The sequence below is a fragment of the Lepidochelys olivacea genome (assembly GCF_965140295.1).
Source record: "Lepidochelys olivacea isolate rLepOli2 genome assembly, chromosome: 27".
NCBI classification, from domain to species: domain Eukaryota; kingdom Metazoa; phylum Chordata; order Testudines; family Cheloniidae; genus Lepidochelys; species Lepidochelys olivacea.
The window spans coordinates 6,138,774-6,156,830 of NC_140437.1; the positions used below are offsets into that span (position 1 = coordinate 6,138,774).

At 43.8% G+C, this 18,057-nt stretch overlaps 1 protein-coding gene across 3 annotated transcripts in view; it reads left to right on the forward strand.

Annotated features, from left to right (window-relative positions):
* The window catches only part of NSF (N-ethylmaleimide sensitive factor, vesicle fusing ATPase), a 187,014-nt gene that overhangs the window by 164,168 nt on the left and 4,789 nt on the right, over positions 1-18,057 (forward strand). For all 3 annotated transcript variants that reach the window (XM_084615992.1, XM_084615991.1, XM_084615993.1), the window contains exons 18-19: positions 11,839-11,973; positions 12,912-13,025. In XM_084615992.1, the coding sequence (XP_084472118.1) occupies positions 11,839-11,973; positions 12,912-13,025 (249 nt within the window). The remainder of the gene's footprint in view (positions 1-11,838; positions 11,974-12,911; positions 13,026-18,057) is intronic.

Consider the following 18,057-nt stretch of genomic DNA (forward strand, 5'->3'; position numbering starts at 1 on the left):
CATAATAAATCCACCACCACAGGAGGCGGTAGCTATGTCAACAGGAGAAGCTTTCCCACCGACACAGCCCTGTCCATACCGGCACTTAGGTCAGTGTAACTTACGTCACTTGGGGGCTTGGCTTAGTCACACCCCTGAGCAACATAAGTTATACCGAAGTAAGTGGTAGTGTAGACATTTGTCAATGTTGTTTGCATACCTGCTAGGTGTGTCATTGCTGGCCTACTGACCAGGTAGTTTTCCATGAACATTCATATAAGTGACTTTTTTTCTTAACAAGAATGTTCATGGACTGTTTGAGGCTTACACGTGCTCCTGTGCATGTGGATCGGTGCATAGGTTCATGCAGCTAACTAAAAATATGGGATTTCCCTCTTCCTGTTCATTTAAAAATAAAAGTTTATCCAGTCAGGAGGCAGAAATAGTGCCATGTAATATAGGTGACCCCATTGTGCATTATGAATAACATAAAGGAAATAGTTTGCATTGGTTGAAATGTTTGCATTGCACTGTATGTAAGGGAGCAGTATGACTGCTCAGAGCTCCGGTACGAAACTGCAGAAAAACCTGAGCGTCTCTGGATTAAGTTTAGAAGTGTGAGCAACAGGAGTGATGTAGTGGTGGGAGTCTGCTATAGACCACCTGACCAGAGGGATGAGGTGGATGAGGCTTTCTTCCGGCAGCTCGCGGAAGCTACTAGATCGCATGCCCTGGTTCTCATGGGTGACTTTAATTTTCCTGATATCTGCTGGGAGAGCAATACAGCGGTGCATAGACAATCCAGGAAGTTTTTGCAAAAAGAAAAGGAGTACTTGTGGCACCTTAGAGACTAACCAATTTAGTTACCAATTTAGACTAACCAACTCTGGTGTCAAGTGGAGTGCCCCAGGGGTCGGTCCTGGGGCCGATTTTGTTCAATATCTTCATAAATGATCTGGAGGATGGTGTGGATTGCACTCTCAGCAAATTTGCAGATGATACTAAACTGGGAGGAGTGGTGGATACGCTGGAGGGCAGGGATAGGATACAGAGGGACCTAGACAAATTGGAGGATTGGGCCAAAAGAAATCTGATGAGGTTCAATAAGGATAAGTGCAGGGTTCTGCACTTAGGACGGAAGAACCCAATGCACAGCTACAGACTAGGGACCAAATGGGTAGGCAGCAGTTCTGCGGAAAAGGATCTAGGGGTGACAGTGGACGAGAAGCTGGATATGAGTCAGCAGTGTGCCCTTGTTGCCAAGAAGGCCAATGGCATTTTGGGATGTATAAGTAGGGGCATAGCGAGCAGATCGAGGGATGTGATCGTCCCCCTCTATTCGACATTGGTGAGGCCTCATCTGGAGTACTGTGTCCAGTTTTGGGCCCCACACTACAAGAAGGATGTGGATAAATTGGAAAGAGTCCAGCGAAGGGCAACAAAAATGATTAGGGGTCTGGAACACATGACTTATGAGGAGAGGCTGAGGGAACTGGGATTGTTTAGTCTGCGGAAGAGAAGAATGAGGGGGGATTTGATAGCTGCTTTCAACTACCTGAGAGGTGGTTCCCAAGAGGATGGTTCTAGACTATTCTCAGTGGTGGAAGAGGACAGGACAAGGACAAGTTGCAGCGGGGGAGGTTTAGGTTGGATATTAGGAAAAACTTTTTCACTAGGAGGGTGGTGAAACACTGGAATGCATTGCCTAGGGAGGTGATGGAATCTCCTTCCTTAGAAGTTTTTAAGGTCAGGCTTGACAAAGCCCTGGCTGGGATGATTTAATTGGGGATGGGTCCTGCTTTTGAGCAGGGGGTTGGACTAGATGACCTCCTGAGGTCCCTTCCAACCCTGATATTGTATGATTCTATGAAATAAGTTTACATAAATTCAAATAAATGTCTGATTGTGGATATGATAAAAAGGGTTACATTTGTGGAAACAGTTTGTGCTAAAAATACTTTGAGTTATGGTAGCCCCTGGATCAGAATCAGGGCCATACTTAGTGCTGCATAAACACAATAAAAGACAATCTCTTGCTCTGAAGACAAGTCACTCCAGTTGGGGGCAAAAAGCATTAGGGAGAATGAAGAAAATAGAATGTGTGCCTACATAGACTAAATCAGTCTATGAAGATAAATATGTGACATCACAACTGGCTATCTGTTAGCCACTGAAGGCTATCTGAGGCAGTGGCCATCTTTCTGTTCCGTGTTTGTACAATGCCTAGCACAATAGAATCATAGGAGTGGAAGGGACCTCGAGAGGTCATGTGGTCCAGTCCCCTGCACTCATGGCAGGACTAACTATCCCTATCAGGTGTTTGTGGAATCTGCATCATTGGAGGTTTCTAAAGCAGGTTAGACAATCTCCCTAGGCAATTTATTCCAGTGCTTAACCACTCTGACAGTTAGGAATTGTTTCCTAATATCCAACCTAAACCTCCCTTTCTGCAATTTAAGTCCATTGTTTCTTGTCCTATCCTCAAAGGTTAAGAAGAACAATTCTTCTCCTTCCTCCTTGTAACAATCTTTTATGTACTTGAAAACTGCTATGTCCTCCCTGTCTTCTCTTTTCCAGACCCAATTTTTTCAATCTTCCCTTAAAGGTCATGTTTTCTAGACCTTTAATCATTTTTGTTGCTCTCATCTGGACTTTCTCGTTTGTCCGCATCTTTCCTGAAATGTGGCGCCCAGAACAGGACACAATACTCCAGGCCCTGGGGACTTGAAGACATCTAACTTGTCTAAGTAATTTTTAACTTGTTTTTTCCCTATTTTAGTCTCTGATCCTACCTCATTTTCGCTGGCATTCACTATATTAGATGTCCAATCACTGCTAACCTTTTGGTGAAAACTGAAACAAAGAAGTCAGTAGGCACCTGTGCCATTTCCACATCTTCTGTTATTATTTCCTCCCCTCCCCCGCCTTGAGTAACATCTCTTTGGTCTTCCTCTTGCTTCTAATGTATTTGAAGAAATTTTTTTTTGTTACCCTTTATGTCTCTAGCTAGTTTGATCTCGTTTTGTGCCTTGGCCTTTCTAATTTTGTCCTTACATACTTGTGGTGTTTGTTTATATTCATCCTTGTAATTTGACCTATTTTTCACTTTTTGTAGGACTCTTTTTTGATTTTTAGATCATTGAAGATCTCCTGGGTAAGCCAGGGTGGTCTCTTGCCATACTTCCTATCTTTTCTATGCAGTGGGATAGTTTCCTCTTGTGCCCTTAATAATATCTCTTTGAAAAACTGCCAACTGTCTTCAGTTGTTTTTCTCCTGAGACTTTCTTCTCATGGGATCTTATCTATCAACTCCCTGAGTTTGCTAAAGTCTGCCTTCATGAAACCCATTGTCTTTATTTTGCTGTTCTCCCTCCTATCATTCCTTAGAATCATGAACTCTTATAATTTCATGATCACTTTCACCCAAGTTGCCTTCCACTTTCAAATTCTCAACCAGATCCTCCCTATTTGTCAAAATCAAATCTAGAACAGCCTCCCCTAATAGATTTCTCCACCTTCTGAAATAAAAAATTGTCTCCAATACGTTCCAAGAAGTTGTTGGATAATCTTTGCCCTGTGGTGTTATTTTCCCAACAGATGTCAGAGTAGTTGAGGAGGAGGGCTGGGGTGCTTATCTGGGTTTTCAAACCATCTAGGAAGCCTGAGGGAAAAGAGAGACAGCATAGCTCTTCTAGAACTCAGAGCAGCTCCCCGGAGGAAAATAGCGTTCTGCTTCAGTCAGACGAAACAACCACAAACATGTACATAAACAACCAGGTAGGGACCCGGAGACCAAAGCTACACCAGAAGTGATGGAGATGTCAGAGTAGTCTTTCCTGTCCCTCAGAGCGAGCCACGTAAAAGGGGAGCTGAACTAGAAGATGAACTGGCTCAGGCAGACGCCAGCTCAACACTCTGCCTCAATCAGGTCTTTGGTCTAATCTTGAGGACATTGTGTTCTCGCAAACAAATCGACTGAAGGGAGACAAAGAGCCCAAGGTACTCCCATCAGAGAGAGAGTTCCTGAATCCATGGCAACAGATGCCCTTTCACACAGATGGCCACAGGGCTTTCTTCATGCATTCCCACTTTTCCTCTCCTGGGGAAGGTGATTAAGAAAATAAAAAAGGAGCAGGTGACAGTCATATTGATAACTACCGCTGGCCAAGGATTTTCCAACCTAATACACCTGATAGTGGAACCTCCTCTATGGCTACCATGGAGACTGGGTATCATCTCCCAAGGCTCATTCTTCCATCCATATCCAGATTGGCTTCAGCCAACAGCCTGGTTATCGAAAGGGAATCCTTAGTAATGCTGGGTCTATCTTCCAAAGTCATCAAGACTTTACTAGCATCCAGGAGAGGCTCAGTTCAGTGTCTGGTGCAAGAGTATGGTGAGGACCCAGGAATCTGGGGACTCCAGCCATTTTAGACATTTTCCAGTACCATTTCACACCAAGTTTCTGCTCTCAGCAGCATCCTTTCTGCAGGATCCCTGGGAGAGAACCCCTAGATGTCCAGGTTCCTCATGGCTGTCAAACTGGCCAGGAGGGTGGTCAGGCCAATTTTCCCAAAATGGGATCTTCCACTGTGTTTTGAAGACATTAATAGATGATTCCTTTTAGCCCCTGGCTTCAGTGACAGTCTTCTACCTGTACCTGCTACCTGTTTTCTGGTTGCTATCATATCTGCTAGATGTGTTTCGGAGCTGGTGGCATTATCTATGCAAAAACCATACATTTATGTTCCACAACAACAAGGTGGTGCTGAGAATTCCAGGGTCCCTTCTTCTTAAAGTAAATTCTCCCTTCCATGCTTCCCAAGAAGTCGTCCGTCCTTCATTCTGTCTGAAGCCGCAACATCTGACAGAGAAGATCTCAAAAAAGTGTTGAAATTCTACCACCATCCAGAAGAAAATCGGGTGCCCTGTTTGAGTCCTTCCAGCCTAGATGTAAAGGACTCAGCATTTCCATTGTCCATCACTAGGTGCACTAGGCTTGATATCACTGACACCTACAAGACATCAGAGACCCTTGCTCTGGAAGGTATCAAAGCACACACCGTGAGATCTGTAGCTGCCTTGTGGGTGGAACAAGTAAGAGCTTCCACACAGAGATCTGCAGAGCATCCATATGGTCAGCCAACACCTTCATCAGACACTGCAAGCTGGACTTACTGTCATCAGCAGAGGCCTCCTTTGGCAGAAATATGCTGGTGGTGGCCCAAAAATAATGTTGCCCTTTGAACAATTCGTACAAAAAAAAGGTTGTTTTTTCTCCCTTTTCCATCTTATTGCTGGATTTCTTACCCTCCCAGCCTCTATTCACTACTCTCTACTTCCCAGATGTCTCAGAATTTGGGGAGATGTGGGGCTGCAGAAAGGAAAGTTTCTACTGATAAACGTCTTTCTGCTAGCAGCATCTCCACAATTCTACCAACTCTGGATGGTGCAGGATGTATGTCAGTTATACATAGCTGTTGTGTTCCCATTGAAGTTACTAATATCTTCCTGCAAATTGTACACAGTTTTGGAATGGCCTATCTGGCAGCAAGCAGGAGTAGGGGGCATTAGTGATGGGTTCCCCCCAGGTTGCCACCTGGAATTGGGATACCACTAAGCCCTCTGGCCCACCAGCCTGTGCTCCCTCTCACACTGTACTGCTGTGACAAGTTGCAAAGCCCTCCAAGCTTGCACTTTCACCAGCATTCACACAGCTAGGGACATACCCAGCTGCAGTCACATGCCAGGCTCTCTAACCACCAGCCTCGGACCCCAGAGCAGTACCGTCCTGTCCTGGTCAAATCTGGCCAGTATATGGGTTTAACACCCAGTCCGCCTCTCCCTCAGTGTGAAGAGGACCATGCACGCTTGCGGTAACCAAGCTGAGATTTTCTCCAGACACCTTAGTCAAATGCACACTGGTTTGAATTAAAACATAAAATAAATGTATTAACTACAAAAGGATAGATTGTAAGTGATTATAAATAATAGCAAACAGATCTAAGCAGATTACCTAGTGAATAAACAAAACCACAAACTGAGCTTAACATACTTCTCACACTGAGTGATAGGCTGGCAGATTCTTAAGGCACAAGCTGTCTTGGCTTTACAGCTTGGGTTTCCCAGGTTTTCATACACAGGCTAGAAATCCCTTTAGCCTGGGACCATCAATTCCCCCTTGTTCAGTCTTTATTCCTGAGGTGTTTGCAGGAGTGTTGTCGTGGGGAGAGTAAGGTCCCTTCATTATGTCATTTCCCCCCTTTTATATCTTGTTCTCACTTGCTTGAAAGCTCTTTTCCTGTGATCTGGGTCAAATAGTTCCCATTGTATGGCGCTATCTCAGAGAGGTTTCTATTGCACACAGTTCCTGGGGTAATCCTGGTGCTTGTGTGCATTTCCTCAGTAAGCCATTAATATTGTTTGGTCTTTTTACTGTTGTCAAGGTTCCTTCCCCACTCTGAACGCTAGGGTACAGATGTGGGGACGTGCATGAAAAACCTCCTAAGCTTATCTTTACCAGCTTAGGTCAAAACTTCCCCAAGGTACAAAATATTTCACCCTTTGTCCTTGGATTGGCCGCTACCACCACCAAACAAATACTGGTTACTGGAGAAGAGCTGTTTGGAAACGTCTTTCCCCCCAAAATACTTCCCAAAACCTTGCACCCCACTTCCTGGACAAGGTTTGGTAAAAAACCTCACCAATTTGCCTAGGTGACTACAGACCCAGACCCTTGGATCTTAAGAACAATGAACAATCCTCCCAACACTTGCACCCCCCCTTTCCTGGGAAATGTTGGATAAAAAGCCTCACCAATTTGCATAGGTGACCACAGACCCAAACCCTTGGATCTGAGAACAATGAAAAAACATTCAGTTTTCTTACAAGAAGACTTTTAATAGAAATAGAAGTAAATAGAAGTAAAGAAATCACCTCTGTAAAATCAGGATGGTAGATACCTTATAGGGTAATTAGATTCAAAACATAGAGAACCCCTCTAGGCAAAACCTTAAGTTACAAAAAAGATACACAGACAGAAATAGTTATTCTATTCAGCACAATTCTTTTCTCAGCCATTTAAAGAAATCATAATCTAACACGTACCTAGTTAGATTACTTACTAAAAGTTCTAAGACTCCATTCCTGGTCTATCCCTGGCAAAGACAGCATATAGACAGCCACACAGACCCCTTTGTTTCTCTCCCTCCTCCCAGCTTTTGAAAGTATCCTGTCTCCTCATGGGTCATTTTGGTCAGGTGCCAGCGAGGTTACCTTTAGCTTCTTAACCCTTTACAGGTGAGAGGAGCTTTCCCCTGGCCAGGAGGGATTTCAAAGGGGTTTACCCTTCCCTTTATATTTATGACAACTGTTGTACCTGAAAGGCGGCTTGTGGGCATTTTCAACCTCATGACAGGTTTCAGTAACACCTACAGAGCCAAACTTCATACCTTCACATACGACGATAGCATGTACAATCCAACGACATATCACTGTCTAGCAGATCAAGACTTTTAGAAGGATACCTCACAAGGCATACTTTGTACAAAACACATCCTCATTACCTGACAGTGGTGAATATTGGGGTCCCAGGGTGTCACACCTCCCCCCTTAGATTACTGCCATGGGTTAGTCACTGACTAATGTGAAGGCAGTGTGCCTAATGCCCTCTTTAGGTTTTTCCCAAGTGTTACCAAACGTAGTGTCATCCACATGTGTTTTTGTAAAGTTCTGTGTTTCTTTTCCCAGGTTGCCTGAAAACATTCTGGTGTGGGCATTGTTACTATAATTCACATACCAATATCTTTTAGAGTGTAGGTGTCTTGGCATTTAGCCATCATGCCATGAGGTGGTGTGCCCCAGTTTCCCCTTCCACATAGCAGTTCAGCTTTTGTTATGTTTTCCCTGCTGTGACCAGCCTCTGAGTCTGTTTACAGGTACTTGCTGAGAAGCAGTATTATGTGTTTTACACATTTTTAAAGGATTTACCATAAGTACCAAATGCTTTGTCATAACCAATAAACTCCGTATTATGAAATGTAACAGTACCAGCAAATTCATGACAGGGAGGTGTTTCCAACTATGTTTATCATACCACGTCTTCTGACAGTCCAGTTTGTTCAATACCTATTGTGTTTTGCAGCCCCTTTCTAAACCATAGTGTGTGTTCAGGTACTGGTCTTTCTTTCCCTTTAGTGTTTTGTCCAGTATCCCCTTTCTCAGATGGGTCATTAGCATTTTCACTGTCACTCAAGTCTTTAGTAGGATTTCCATCCTGTCTTAAAGAGACAGTTAGTTTTCACAAGTACACCAGGAACAGCATTTTGCAAAAGTGGGTCCTGGATTGGGGTACCCTCTGTCGCTCCTCTCTGTCCCCAAGAGGTCAGTAGTATGTCTGCTCCCCTCCGGGAAGTCAGTTACACAGTTCTCTCTTAAAATCTGATCCACAGGTTGGGTGCCTGGGAACACAAACGCCGACCCAGCAAATCTGCCCTGGGCACACCTTCCCATGTAATCAGTGAGGAGACATTCATGTACTCCCCCAAATTCCTTCTCAACTTCCCCCTCTGGTCCCCTCCTAAGACACACACCTCTGTGCTCTCTAGAGTGGGATCTATCCCCTGTTCATCTGTGAAGGGCTCTCAGCTAACAGCCAGAACAGTTCTTTCACTGGCAGGGACCACCCCCTCCCCTCTCTTTGAACTGGGTTTGCCTCCAGCTACAGAATCCATGGAACCCTCACCCACGGCAGTGATCTCTAGGATTCCATCCCCCTCCTCCGGCCTTCCCTCTAGGACACATCTCCCTATGCACCCTAGAGAGAGGTCTGCCCCCTGTTCAACTGCAGCCTGCTGGCAGCTAGCAACCTGGACAGTTTTCTCACTGACAGAAACACACTCCCCTGCCCCTCAGAGGAGACGCTGCCTTTAACCACCAAGCAGCAGGAGCTGGTCTCAACCACACCCACCCCTGGTAGACTGTTTTCCACTACTGCAGAGGAATTAAAGAGAGAGACTCCCATTCCTCCAGCAGTTCCTGGGACTTCGCTCTTTCCTTCTGGGGTTTCAGCACCATATTCCTCCTTGCTGCTGGCAGATCCATTGACAGCCCGAGCTACATCGAAAAAGTCATTCCCTAGTAATAATTGTGATGGGTTATCATGTACTGCAGCCACTGTCCATTCAGCTTCCAAATCCTCAGTTTCCATGTGTACTTTAGCCAAAGGCACAAGGATTTTGTGACCTACTAGCCAAAGCTCTGACATCTGTCCGGGCACTATGTCTTTCTTCTTGTTTCCCCTGACCACAGAAATGTCTGCACCTGTATTCCTCCACCCAAGGAGTTCCTTCCCATTAATTCTGACAGCCTTTATGTGCTTCCTGCCTGGCTGTGCAGAGGCTACGTTTATAAATCCTGTATAAGTGGCAATTGCCTGAGGTGCCTCTGTGCTCTGCGTGGCAGCATTCCCATGAGTTGCTTGTGGTCTGTTCCCACTCAGCACAGGGCATTTATTCCTCAGGTGCTCAGTGGAATTACAGTGATAGCGCCTTCTGGGCTCTTCTGTTTTTACAGGAGATTTGGGATGAGGACTAGAGGAATGGACTTGGGGAGGTGAGCACCCAGCCTCCCATCCACCCTCCTTCACAGGGGTAAAACGGGAACCATTCTTCCCACCAAACAAACCCCTCTACCTGTGATTTATTTCGAATAGATGCTTAGGTTTGTTCAAATTCATCAAAAGTTTTCGCTTTTTTATCCCATAAACACAGTTTTACATCATCATTACAAAAACTTAGGAAATGTTCCTGAGCAACAAGATCACACATTTCTTCAAAGTTTGAACACCGTTTCCTCTGACCCACGTATCCCTGTGCAGTTGAGGGGCCCAAGACACTCAAGCACGAGGTGCTGAAGAGGCTGGTTCTGGCCTGGTGGAGCAGAGACCTCTGGCCAGGACTGTGAGGAGGAGGAGGAGGATGGAACCACTTAGCAGCAGCAGGATGGCCTCCGCAGGCTGGGGCTGATCTGCCTCCTCGCGGGCCTGGCTGGGGCTCTCTGCTCTGCCCTGTGAGGACTGTAGCCTTCTCACCTTGTGCCTGCAGGGATCCAGGGTCTTTCACCCTAAATAGATTGAGCTCCATGAGTCTAACTCTATAAGGCAGGTTTCTGATCCTGTAATTGTTCTCGTGGCTGTTTTCTGAACTCTCTCCAATTTATCAACATCCTCCTTGAATTGAGGGCACCAGAACTGGGCACCATATTCCAGTGCCAAATAGAGAGGTAAAATAACCTTTCTTTTCCTACTTGACATTCCGCTGTTTATGTATCCCAGCCCAAGTCTGAGTGTTGACACAGCCATTTTTAGCCTCACAGCCTGAACCCTGCGAGCCTGAGTCAGTTGACCTGGGCCAGCTGCGGTCATGCTGTGGGTCTTTTAGCCCTGTGTAGATGTAACTGGGAACTCCATGTTCAGCTGATTATCCACCACAACCCCCAAATCTTTTTCCTACTCACTGTGTGCACCCAGACATGTGAACTTGGGAGCTGCGTTAGTGAGAATTCATAAATATGGGACAGAAGCCTCCCCTGTGCGTTAACTGCACCTACTGTTACTAGCATTCAGACCTATTCACTTTATTCAGGAGTCCGGCATGCTGTGTGTCCTGGGGGCAGGGAGGGTGCCGTCATCACAGTGTTGTCTGACACAGCAAAAAGAACTATGTATGGTAGAGTGAGGAGATGCCCCGGGTGTGCCAGATTGACTCCTTCCTCTCTGCTACTCAGATCATTTTCATCAGAATTTAAACTTTTGTGTTGACTTAAAAAAATGAGGACAGGTTTCAGAGTAACAGCCGTGTTAGTCTGTATTTGCAAAAAGAAAAGGAGTACTTGTGGCACCTTAGTCTAAGGTGCCACAAGTACTCCTTTTCTTCTTAAAAAAATAATAATCAGGTTTCTGTCTTTCCTGGTTGTGGAAAATGCTACTTCAGAACATAATCCAACGAAGTATTGTCGTCTTGTCCTTGTCTCCAGCAACAGTAGCCGGGGGTGTGGGGCAAGGTGGAGCTCTGCCAGTTTCTGGCCTTTTTACATTGACCCAGTGGTAAAAATGCTGAAAGGGGCTTGAACTTTTTGTACTAGGTTTCACAACAGTCATCACAGCCACAGCATCATCAGCTAGAAACTATAGCTCTCAGAGGTGTAAGTGCCCTAATTCAGCTCAGTGAGTGTTAACTCTGAACCCTAATGATACCCAGATGTTACAAATGGTCATTTTAGCAGAAAAGTTCCGATATACAGGCTTTATGGATGGGGCTTAAAAAACCATCTTTATTGGTCTTTTCTGATTCTGATGGGCAGGAAGGATTCTGATTTCCTTAGCCTTATTCTTCGATATTGTCTTGTTAAAGATTTGTGCTGGTGACTTCCACTATTTTCAATCTGATATCTCTCATTTTTCAGTCTGTTAGAGATATGTTGTAGGGGCTTTAAGCAGCATTTCTCACCGTTTGCCTCATTTCTTTTCCCTGCACTTGACCTCAAGTTGCAGTGGGGAAGGTTTAGATTGGATATTAGGAAAAACTTTTTCATTAAGAGGGTGGTGAAACACTGGAATGCGTTACCTAGGGAGGTGGTAGAATCTCCTTCCTTAGAGGTTTTTAAGGTCAGGCTTGACAAAGCCCTGGCTGGGATGATTTAACTGGGAATTGGTCCTGCTTTGAGCAGGGGGTTGGACTAGATGACCTTCTGGGGTCCCTTCCAACCCTGATATTCTATGATTCTATGACCTAATCTCCCCAAGGGTGACGCCTGTGCTTTCCTTTTTTTCTTGACATTTATTCCTTCTTATATGGGCAGGGTCGCAAGCTTTTAATCATTGGAACCACCAGCCGTAAAGATGTCCTGCAGGAAATGGAAATGCTAGATGCTTTCAGCACCACCATTCATGTACCCAGTATTGCGACAGGAGAGCAGTTGATGGAGGCCTTGGAGGTAAGGAGACCCACTGAACGTCAAGACAGCTGAGAGACCACCTGAGTGACTGTTAGTGTGAATAATGTCCCATGCAATAGAGCACTTGATGAATGGAATCAAAAGGTGTCCATGGGGAGTGTGATAGGGCTCCATTTTGAAATAGTGACCTGCTTTACTCTATTGGCCCAACACCAGCTATCCGGTGTCACTGAATGTCATGTTCCCAAAGCAAGGAAAGCAGGAGGCAGACACAGGGAGAGGAAAAACACGGAGAGGGTGTGACTTCTTTTTTCTGCTGGCTGGAAACGGTTCTGAGGGCATAGAAGAAAGAGAGCAGAGTTGTCCTCAAAACTCTTTAAATTTGAATTCATGAGGCCCAATCCTGTGAGGCACTGAATTCCCATTGAGTTGACTGATGGGGGCTAAGAAAGCTCAGCACATCAGGAGATGCTTGGCCTCCCACGGGTCAAGCCCATGGCCGGCTTCTGCTCCAAGCAGCAGTGTGGAGTTTGTAGCAGGTGATGTAAATGCTTATCAGACTTGTAGTACAGCCTTCAAAGTGGCACTCCACAAGGGTAACTAAAATACTGTTGGTATTTTCATTATCATCATCCTCACAAAGGGTAGTTCACGTCTGGTAATTTTTACAACAGTTTTGCAAGGTTGCTCTAGCACACATCACTGTGTTCCTCATAGACTCTGTCATTTGGGGAAGACTAGCCTAGGATAGAAGATTCAGAAAGTAAATCGATGGAAGGTTGGCTCTGTATGATATTGTTGATAACAGCTATGCCATAAAAGTATCCTGGTCTGACTGTTCCTACAGTATCTCCAGGCAGTTACTCTTAACTGTTTCCAAGACTAAGCTAAGGACTGTTTTCTAATTCTGCACTCACCAGTGTGGCTGGCACAGTTGTCCTTCTAATGCTGCTGGCTGTCTCCTGGTTTCCTTCCAGCTTCTTGGTAACTTCAAAGATAACGAGCGCAGCACCATTGCACATCATGTCAAAGGGAAGAAAGTGTGGATCGGAATCAAGAAGCTCCTGATGTTGATCGAGATGTCATTGCAAGTAAGAGGCTTTTTGCTTCAGGGATGTACGAGAAAGACTAGAACATCGTTGAAAGCACCTTTTGGCCCACAGACCCTTGCCTCTGTTAAATTGGGAGCCCTGTGTTGCGTCTGCTGTGGCTTGAACATGTTACGTTTCCAAAAAGGCAACAGTATTGCTTGCAGATTTCGCTACAGCAGTTTTCAGCTCCAGTCAGTAGAGAGAGCACCATGTCTCAGTCCATTGAGAGATCTGTAAAAAATAGAGTGCCCATGAGTTGTATGAAGTTAGTCTTCAGAGAAGCATGTCTGCAGACCAGGGGATCTGGGCTGACTTACCTTTCATGAATTGCCTTCTCAAGCACAAGTGATAAGTTAAGATTGCAGATAGTGATAATTGAGGATTTTGTTATGAAAAAGTTTCCTGTGCAGGTGTAGTGGCTCTTTCCCTGAAAGAAGATAAATCTGTCAAGCTGTTCAGCTGCTCTCTTCATTTTCCACTGTCAGCACTTTAAAGAAAAGAATTGCCTAGGGTAGAAATACGTAGCTCTTAGCCCCTCACCATTGCATCTCCTGTGCCTGCAAGCTAGCCATCAGGCACATGCTCGACTGTGTATGTGAGCTAAAAAAGTGTGTGTGTAGCATTTGGGCCTAATCCTCAGTGGCTGATATTTCAAAGCCCTTCTACATTTGAACCCTTCCCTCCCATTCTCCCCTTTTTTTCATCAAATGGATTTGGTGCAGCTGAATGTACTGTCTTTAGATCTTCCTATAAGATGATGAGCATAAGTGAAGAAGCATATAGTTTAGCAGCATATGAGTCATGTATCCCCCGCTGTTCACTATTCACAATTCTGTTAAAACTTGCACAGCACTGAGGATCTGCTCTAACTAGATGTCACCTGAGGGAATAAAGTCATTTATCTAGATTACTTTTTCCTCTCTTTCCCTTGACTTTTAATTCCATACCTACAGGCAAGTCAGTAAGTCACTGCTCACACGCATTAAATGTGTTTAATGGGCTCAGGCCTGCAAGGGTACAGTTACAGCCCATTTTACTTAAAATCTTGACAATAGATGCCTCTCTAACCACCTTCTGAGACAGGGAAATGACTTTGGTTAGATTGTGACATTGAACATTGATGCTTTTAAAACTCCAGGATTAAAAATGTGCAGAGTAAGGGCAGTTCTGAGATGGGGGAGTGGGAATCAAATTGCACCAGCTTTTCCCCATTGCTACATACCAACGTGGTGAGCGGTGTCACGAGGGGGTAGGGTGTTTTCCCCCTTGGTAAACAGGCTGCTGTTCTGGAATGTTTCAGAAGAATGTTGTTGTTTACAATCCAAGTGCATGTTCAAGCATTTAAAGTGATTTTGTTTAAGAAGGTGGTCATTTTCTATATGATCTGAATCCCTGACAGACCAACCTGAGGGAAAGTAGGCAGCATTTTAACTTTGGTTCAAATCATTTTGAATACATTAAATAGGTGGATAAATGAGAGCAAATTGGAGCTTATATAGACGTTGGGTGTGCACTTGCTTGGTAGCAATGTGATCCATGGCCATTAATTAATTAAAGTAATTTGAATTCTGCCTAGCTCCTTTATATTCAGTCTCCCACACACTTGATATCTCTGAATTGCAAAAAGTCATCGCTTTTCACGCAAGTCTCAGATGCACTTTGTTGCCATAGATACAACAATAGGAAAAAATTCACATGTTCACAACTGATAAGAGAAAGTTCATTATGCTGCTCTGGCCTAACTTCCTACATGGCCAAAGTCATGGAATTTCACTAAGTGAAGTGACGCCTCAAGGCCAGACCTTCTGGGCGAGCTTGAATGTGTCTTTTAGACAGACATCTAATCCTGAATTAAAGACTCCAAGTGATGGTGAATCCACCACATGCCTAGGTATTTTGTTCTCACGGTTAATTACCCTCACTGTTAAAAATGTACACCTTATTTCTAGTCTGAATTTGTCCAGCTTCAGTTTCCAGTCACTGGATCTAGTTATGCCTGTGTCTGCTAGAACCCTATGACTGGAAATCTTCTCCCCATTCAGGTACCTCTTAACCTTCTCGTGGAGAAACCAAATAGATTGAACTGCTTCAGTCTCTTCCTGTAAGCCAAGTTTTTAAAATCTTGAGTCGTACTTATAGTGCTTTTCTGACCCCTTTCCAATTTGTCTGCATTCTTTTTGAAGCGTGGACATTAGAATTGGACACAGTATAGAGTTGTGGTCTCACCAGTGCTGTGTATACAGTGTTGGTATCACTCCCCCCTCTTGCTTCATATTCCACTGCTTATACATCCAAGGATTGTTTGCTTTCTCAGCCACTGTGTTGTACCGCGAGCTCATGTTCAGGTGGTTATCCTTTGATCCTTAAGTTCTTTTCTTTTCTGAGTTGCTGCCTTCACAAACACTCCTTTGTCCTGTACATGTAACCTACATTCTTGCTTCCTAGATATGTGGCCTTATAGTTGGGTTGGATCAAAATGCATTTTGTTCAAGTGAGCCCTGCTTACTAAACGATCCACATTGCTCTGTATAAGTGACCTGTCTGTATGATTTTTATCACTCCACCAGTTTGAGTCATTATCAGTAATGATATATTTTTTCCAGATCATTGATAAAGGCATTAAATGGTATTGGACCACGAATACAGTGCTGTGGGACCCCATTAGAAATACTCTCATTGCTGACCATTTACAATTAGTTTTTTAGATCTACAAGTTTTTAATCAATTTAATATATACTGCATTGATCTTGCATATTACTATTTCTTAATCAAAATGTTGTGCACGACTAAGTCAAGTACCTTTCAGATGTCATATATCAGTTATCTTTGTCTACAACCCTTGTAATCTCATCAAAATACTATATCAAGTTTGTTTTACAAGACATGTTTTCTATAAAACCATGTTGATTGGCATTAATTATGCTTCCATTATTTAATTTTTTAACTCTGCAGGATCAATGTCAGGCTAACCAACCCATAGTTATCCAGATCATCCTATTTACCCTTTAAATAATGACACAACAGTAGTTGGTTTTCTTTTTCTAGTCCTCTGGAATATCCTCAACATTCCAAGATTTGTTAAAAATCAACATTGGTGGCTCTGAGCAACAGAGCCAATTCTTTTAAAATTCTTGGGTGCAACCCTTCCCGCAGATTTAAAAATAGTCAAGTGTGGTAGTTGCTGTTTAATATTCTACCTAGTTACTGTTCTCATAGAAAATATTTTGTTATCACTGTGAGATATGAATATATCATCCAGCTCCTTTCCAAATGTGGAACAGAAATAGTGATTGAACATGTCTGACTTTTCTTCATTGTTTACAATTTTACCATCCTTGTCTAGTATCAGACTTATCCCATTGCTAGGATTTATTTTGTTCCTGATATATTTTTACAAAATCCCTCTTATTGTCCCCAGTCCTACTGGTCAGATATTTTACTCATACCTTTAGCTTCCTTGATCAGTAGTCTGCATTTCATTACTGCTAATTTATAGTCATTGTCATCAACTTCCCTCTCTTTCCATTTGTTGCATTTTGTTTTTTTCATAAACCTGGAATCAATAGAAGATTTTCTTTAACTATAGGAACATAAAACATACAATAAAGGAACTTTTTGCTATAGTTTCCCTTATGGCACTCCTGTGCTCGTCAGATTGAATATTATCCTCTATCTATCCAGGTATCGGTCAAGAGGCCAGTGAGCATATTGCAGCTAGCCCTCCTTTTGTGTTTATTTTGCTAAGCATAGGTCGGAGTGCTCCCTTCAAATAGAATATTTGATCCCTAGTTCCAAAATTACAGCATTTGTAAACTTTGGACTGTCCATGTGGAGTATTTCTAGTACTAGCCCACCATACTTCACCGATCTCCCTGAAGACTACAGAATAAACATCTGAATATGGAGCTTATATTCAAACTGTGTGAGATGCAATAAAATGTAAATAAAATATTAGGAAACTGCAATCTCTGATTTCCAAATGGTTATAACTCAAACTCCTCCTACTTGGGTGGAACGTAAGGAACAAAGCCTCTCCCCTGTCTTCGTAATAAATCAGAAGTCTAGCCTTCATTTCTCAGTCCCAAGCTGTATTCAGTCTTCATGTCTGAGACTGCTGAGTGTCTTAGTTTTGTTCATTTTCCGGTTATGATCGCCTGGAGAGTGCATTTCCTGTTTCTTATGGGACTTCTTTCATAGAACCATAGGCTTAGAAGGGACCGCAAAGGTCGTCTAGTCTAACCCCCTGCCAAGATGCAGGATTTGTTGTGTCTAAACCATCCAAGACAGATGGCTATTCAGCCTCCTTTCGAAAACCTCCAGTGAAGGAGCTTCCACGACTTCTCCAGGCAATTTGTTCTATTATCCTACTGTTCTTACAGGGAGGACGTTTTTCCTGAGATTTAATCTAAATCTGCCGTGCTGGAGTTTGACCCCATTGCCTCTTGTCCTGCCTCTGTGGCAAGAGGGAGCAACTTTTCTCCATCTTTTTTAGGGCAGCCTTTCAATACTTTGAAGACTGCAATCGTGACCCCCCTAAATCTCCTCTTTTCCAAAGCAAACATACCCCATTCCTTCAGCCTTTGCTCGTATGGCTGCATTCCATCCCTCTGATCATCTTTGTCACTCACCTCTGGATCCTTTCCGGTTTCTCTACATCCTTTTTATACATTTTTGACCAAAGTGGAACACAGTACTCAGCTGAGGCCTAACCAGCGCTGAGTAGATCGGTACTATCACCTCCTGTGACTTGCATGCTATGCCTCTGTTAATGCAGCCCAAAATTGTATTTGCTTTTTTTGCAACTGTTTTAATTGTTGACTCAGGTCAAGGCTGTGATCCACCACAACTCCCAAATCCTTTTCAGCTGTGCTGCTGCCAAGCCACTTATCCCCCAGTCTGCATTTGTGCGTTTGGTTTTTCTTCCCTAAGTATAGTACCTTACATATGTCTTTGTTGAATTTCATTTTGTTGTCTGGTTTCAGAGTGGTAGCCGTGTTAGTCTGTATCAGCAAAAAGAACGAGGAGTACTTGT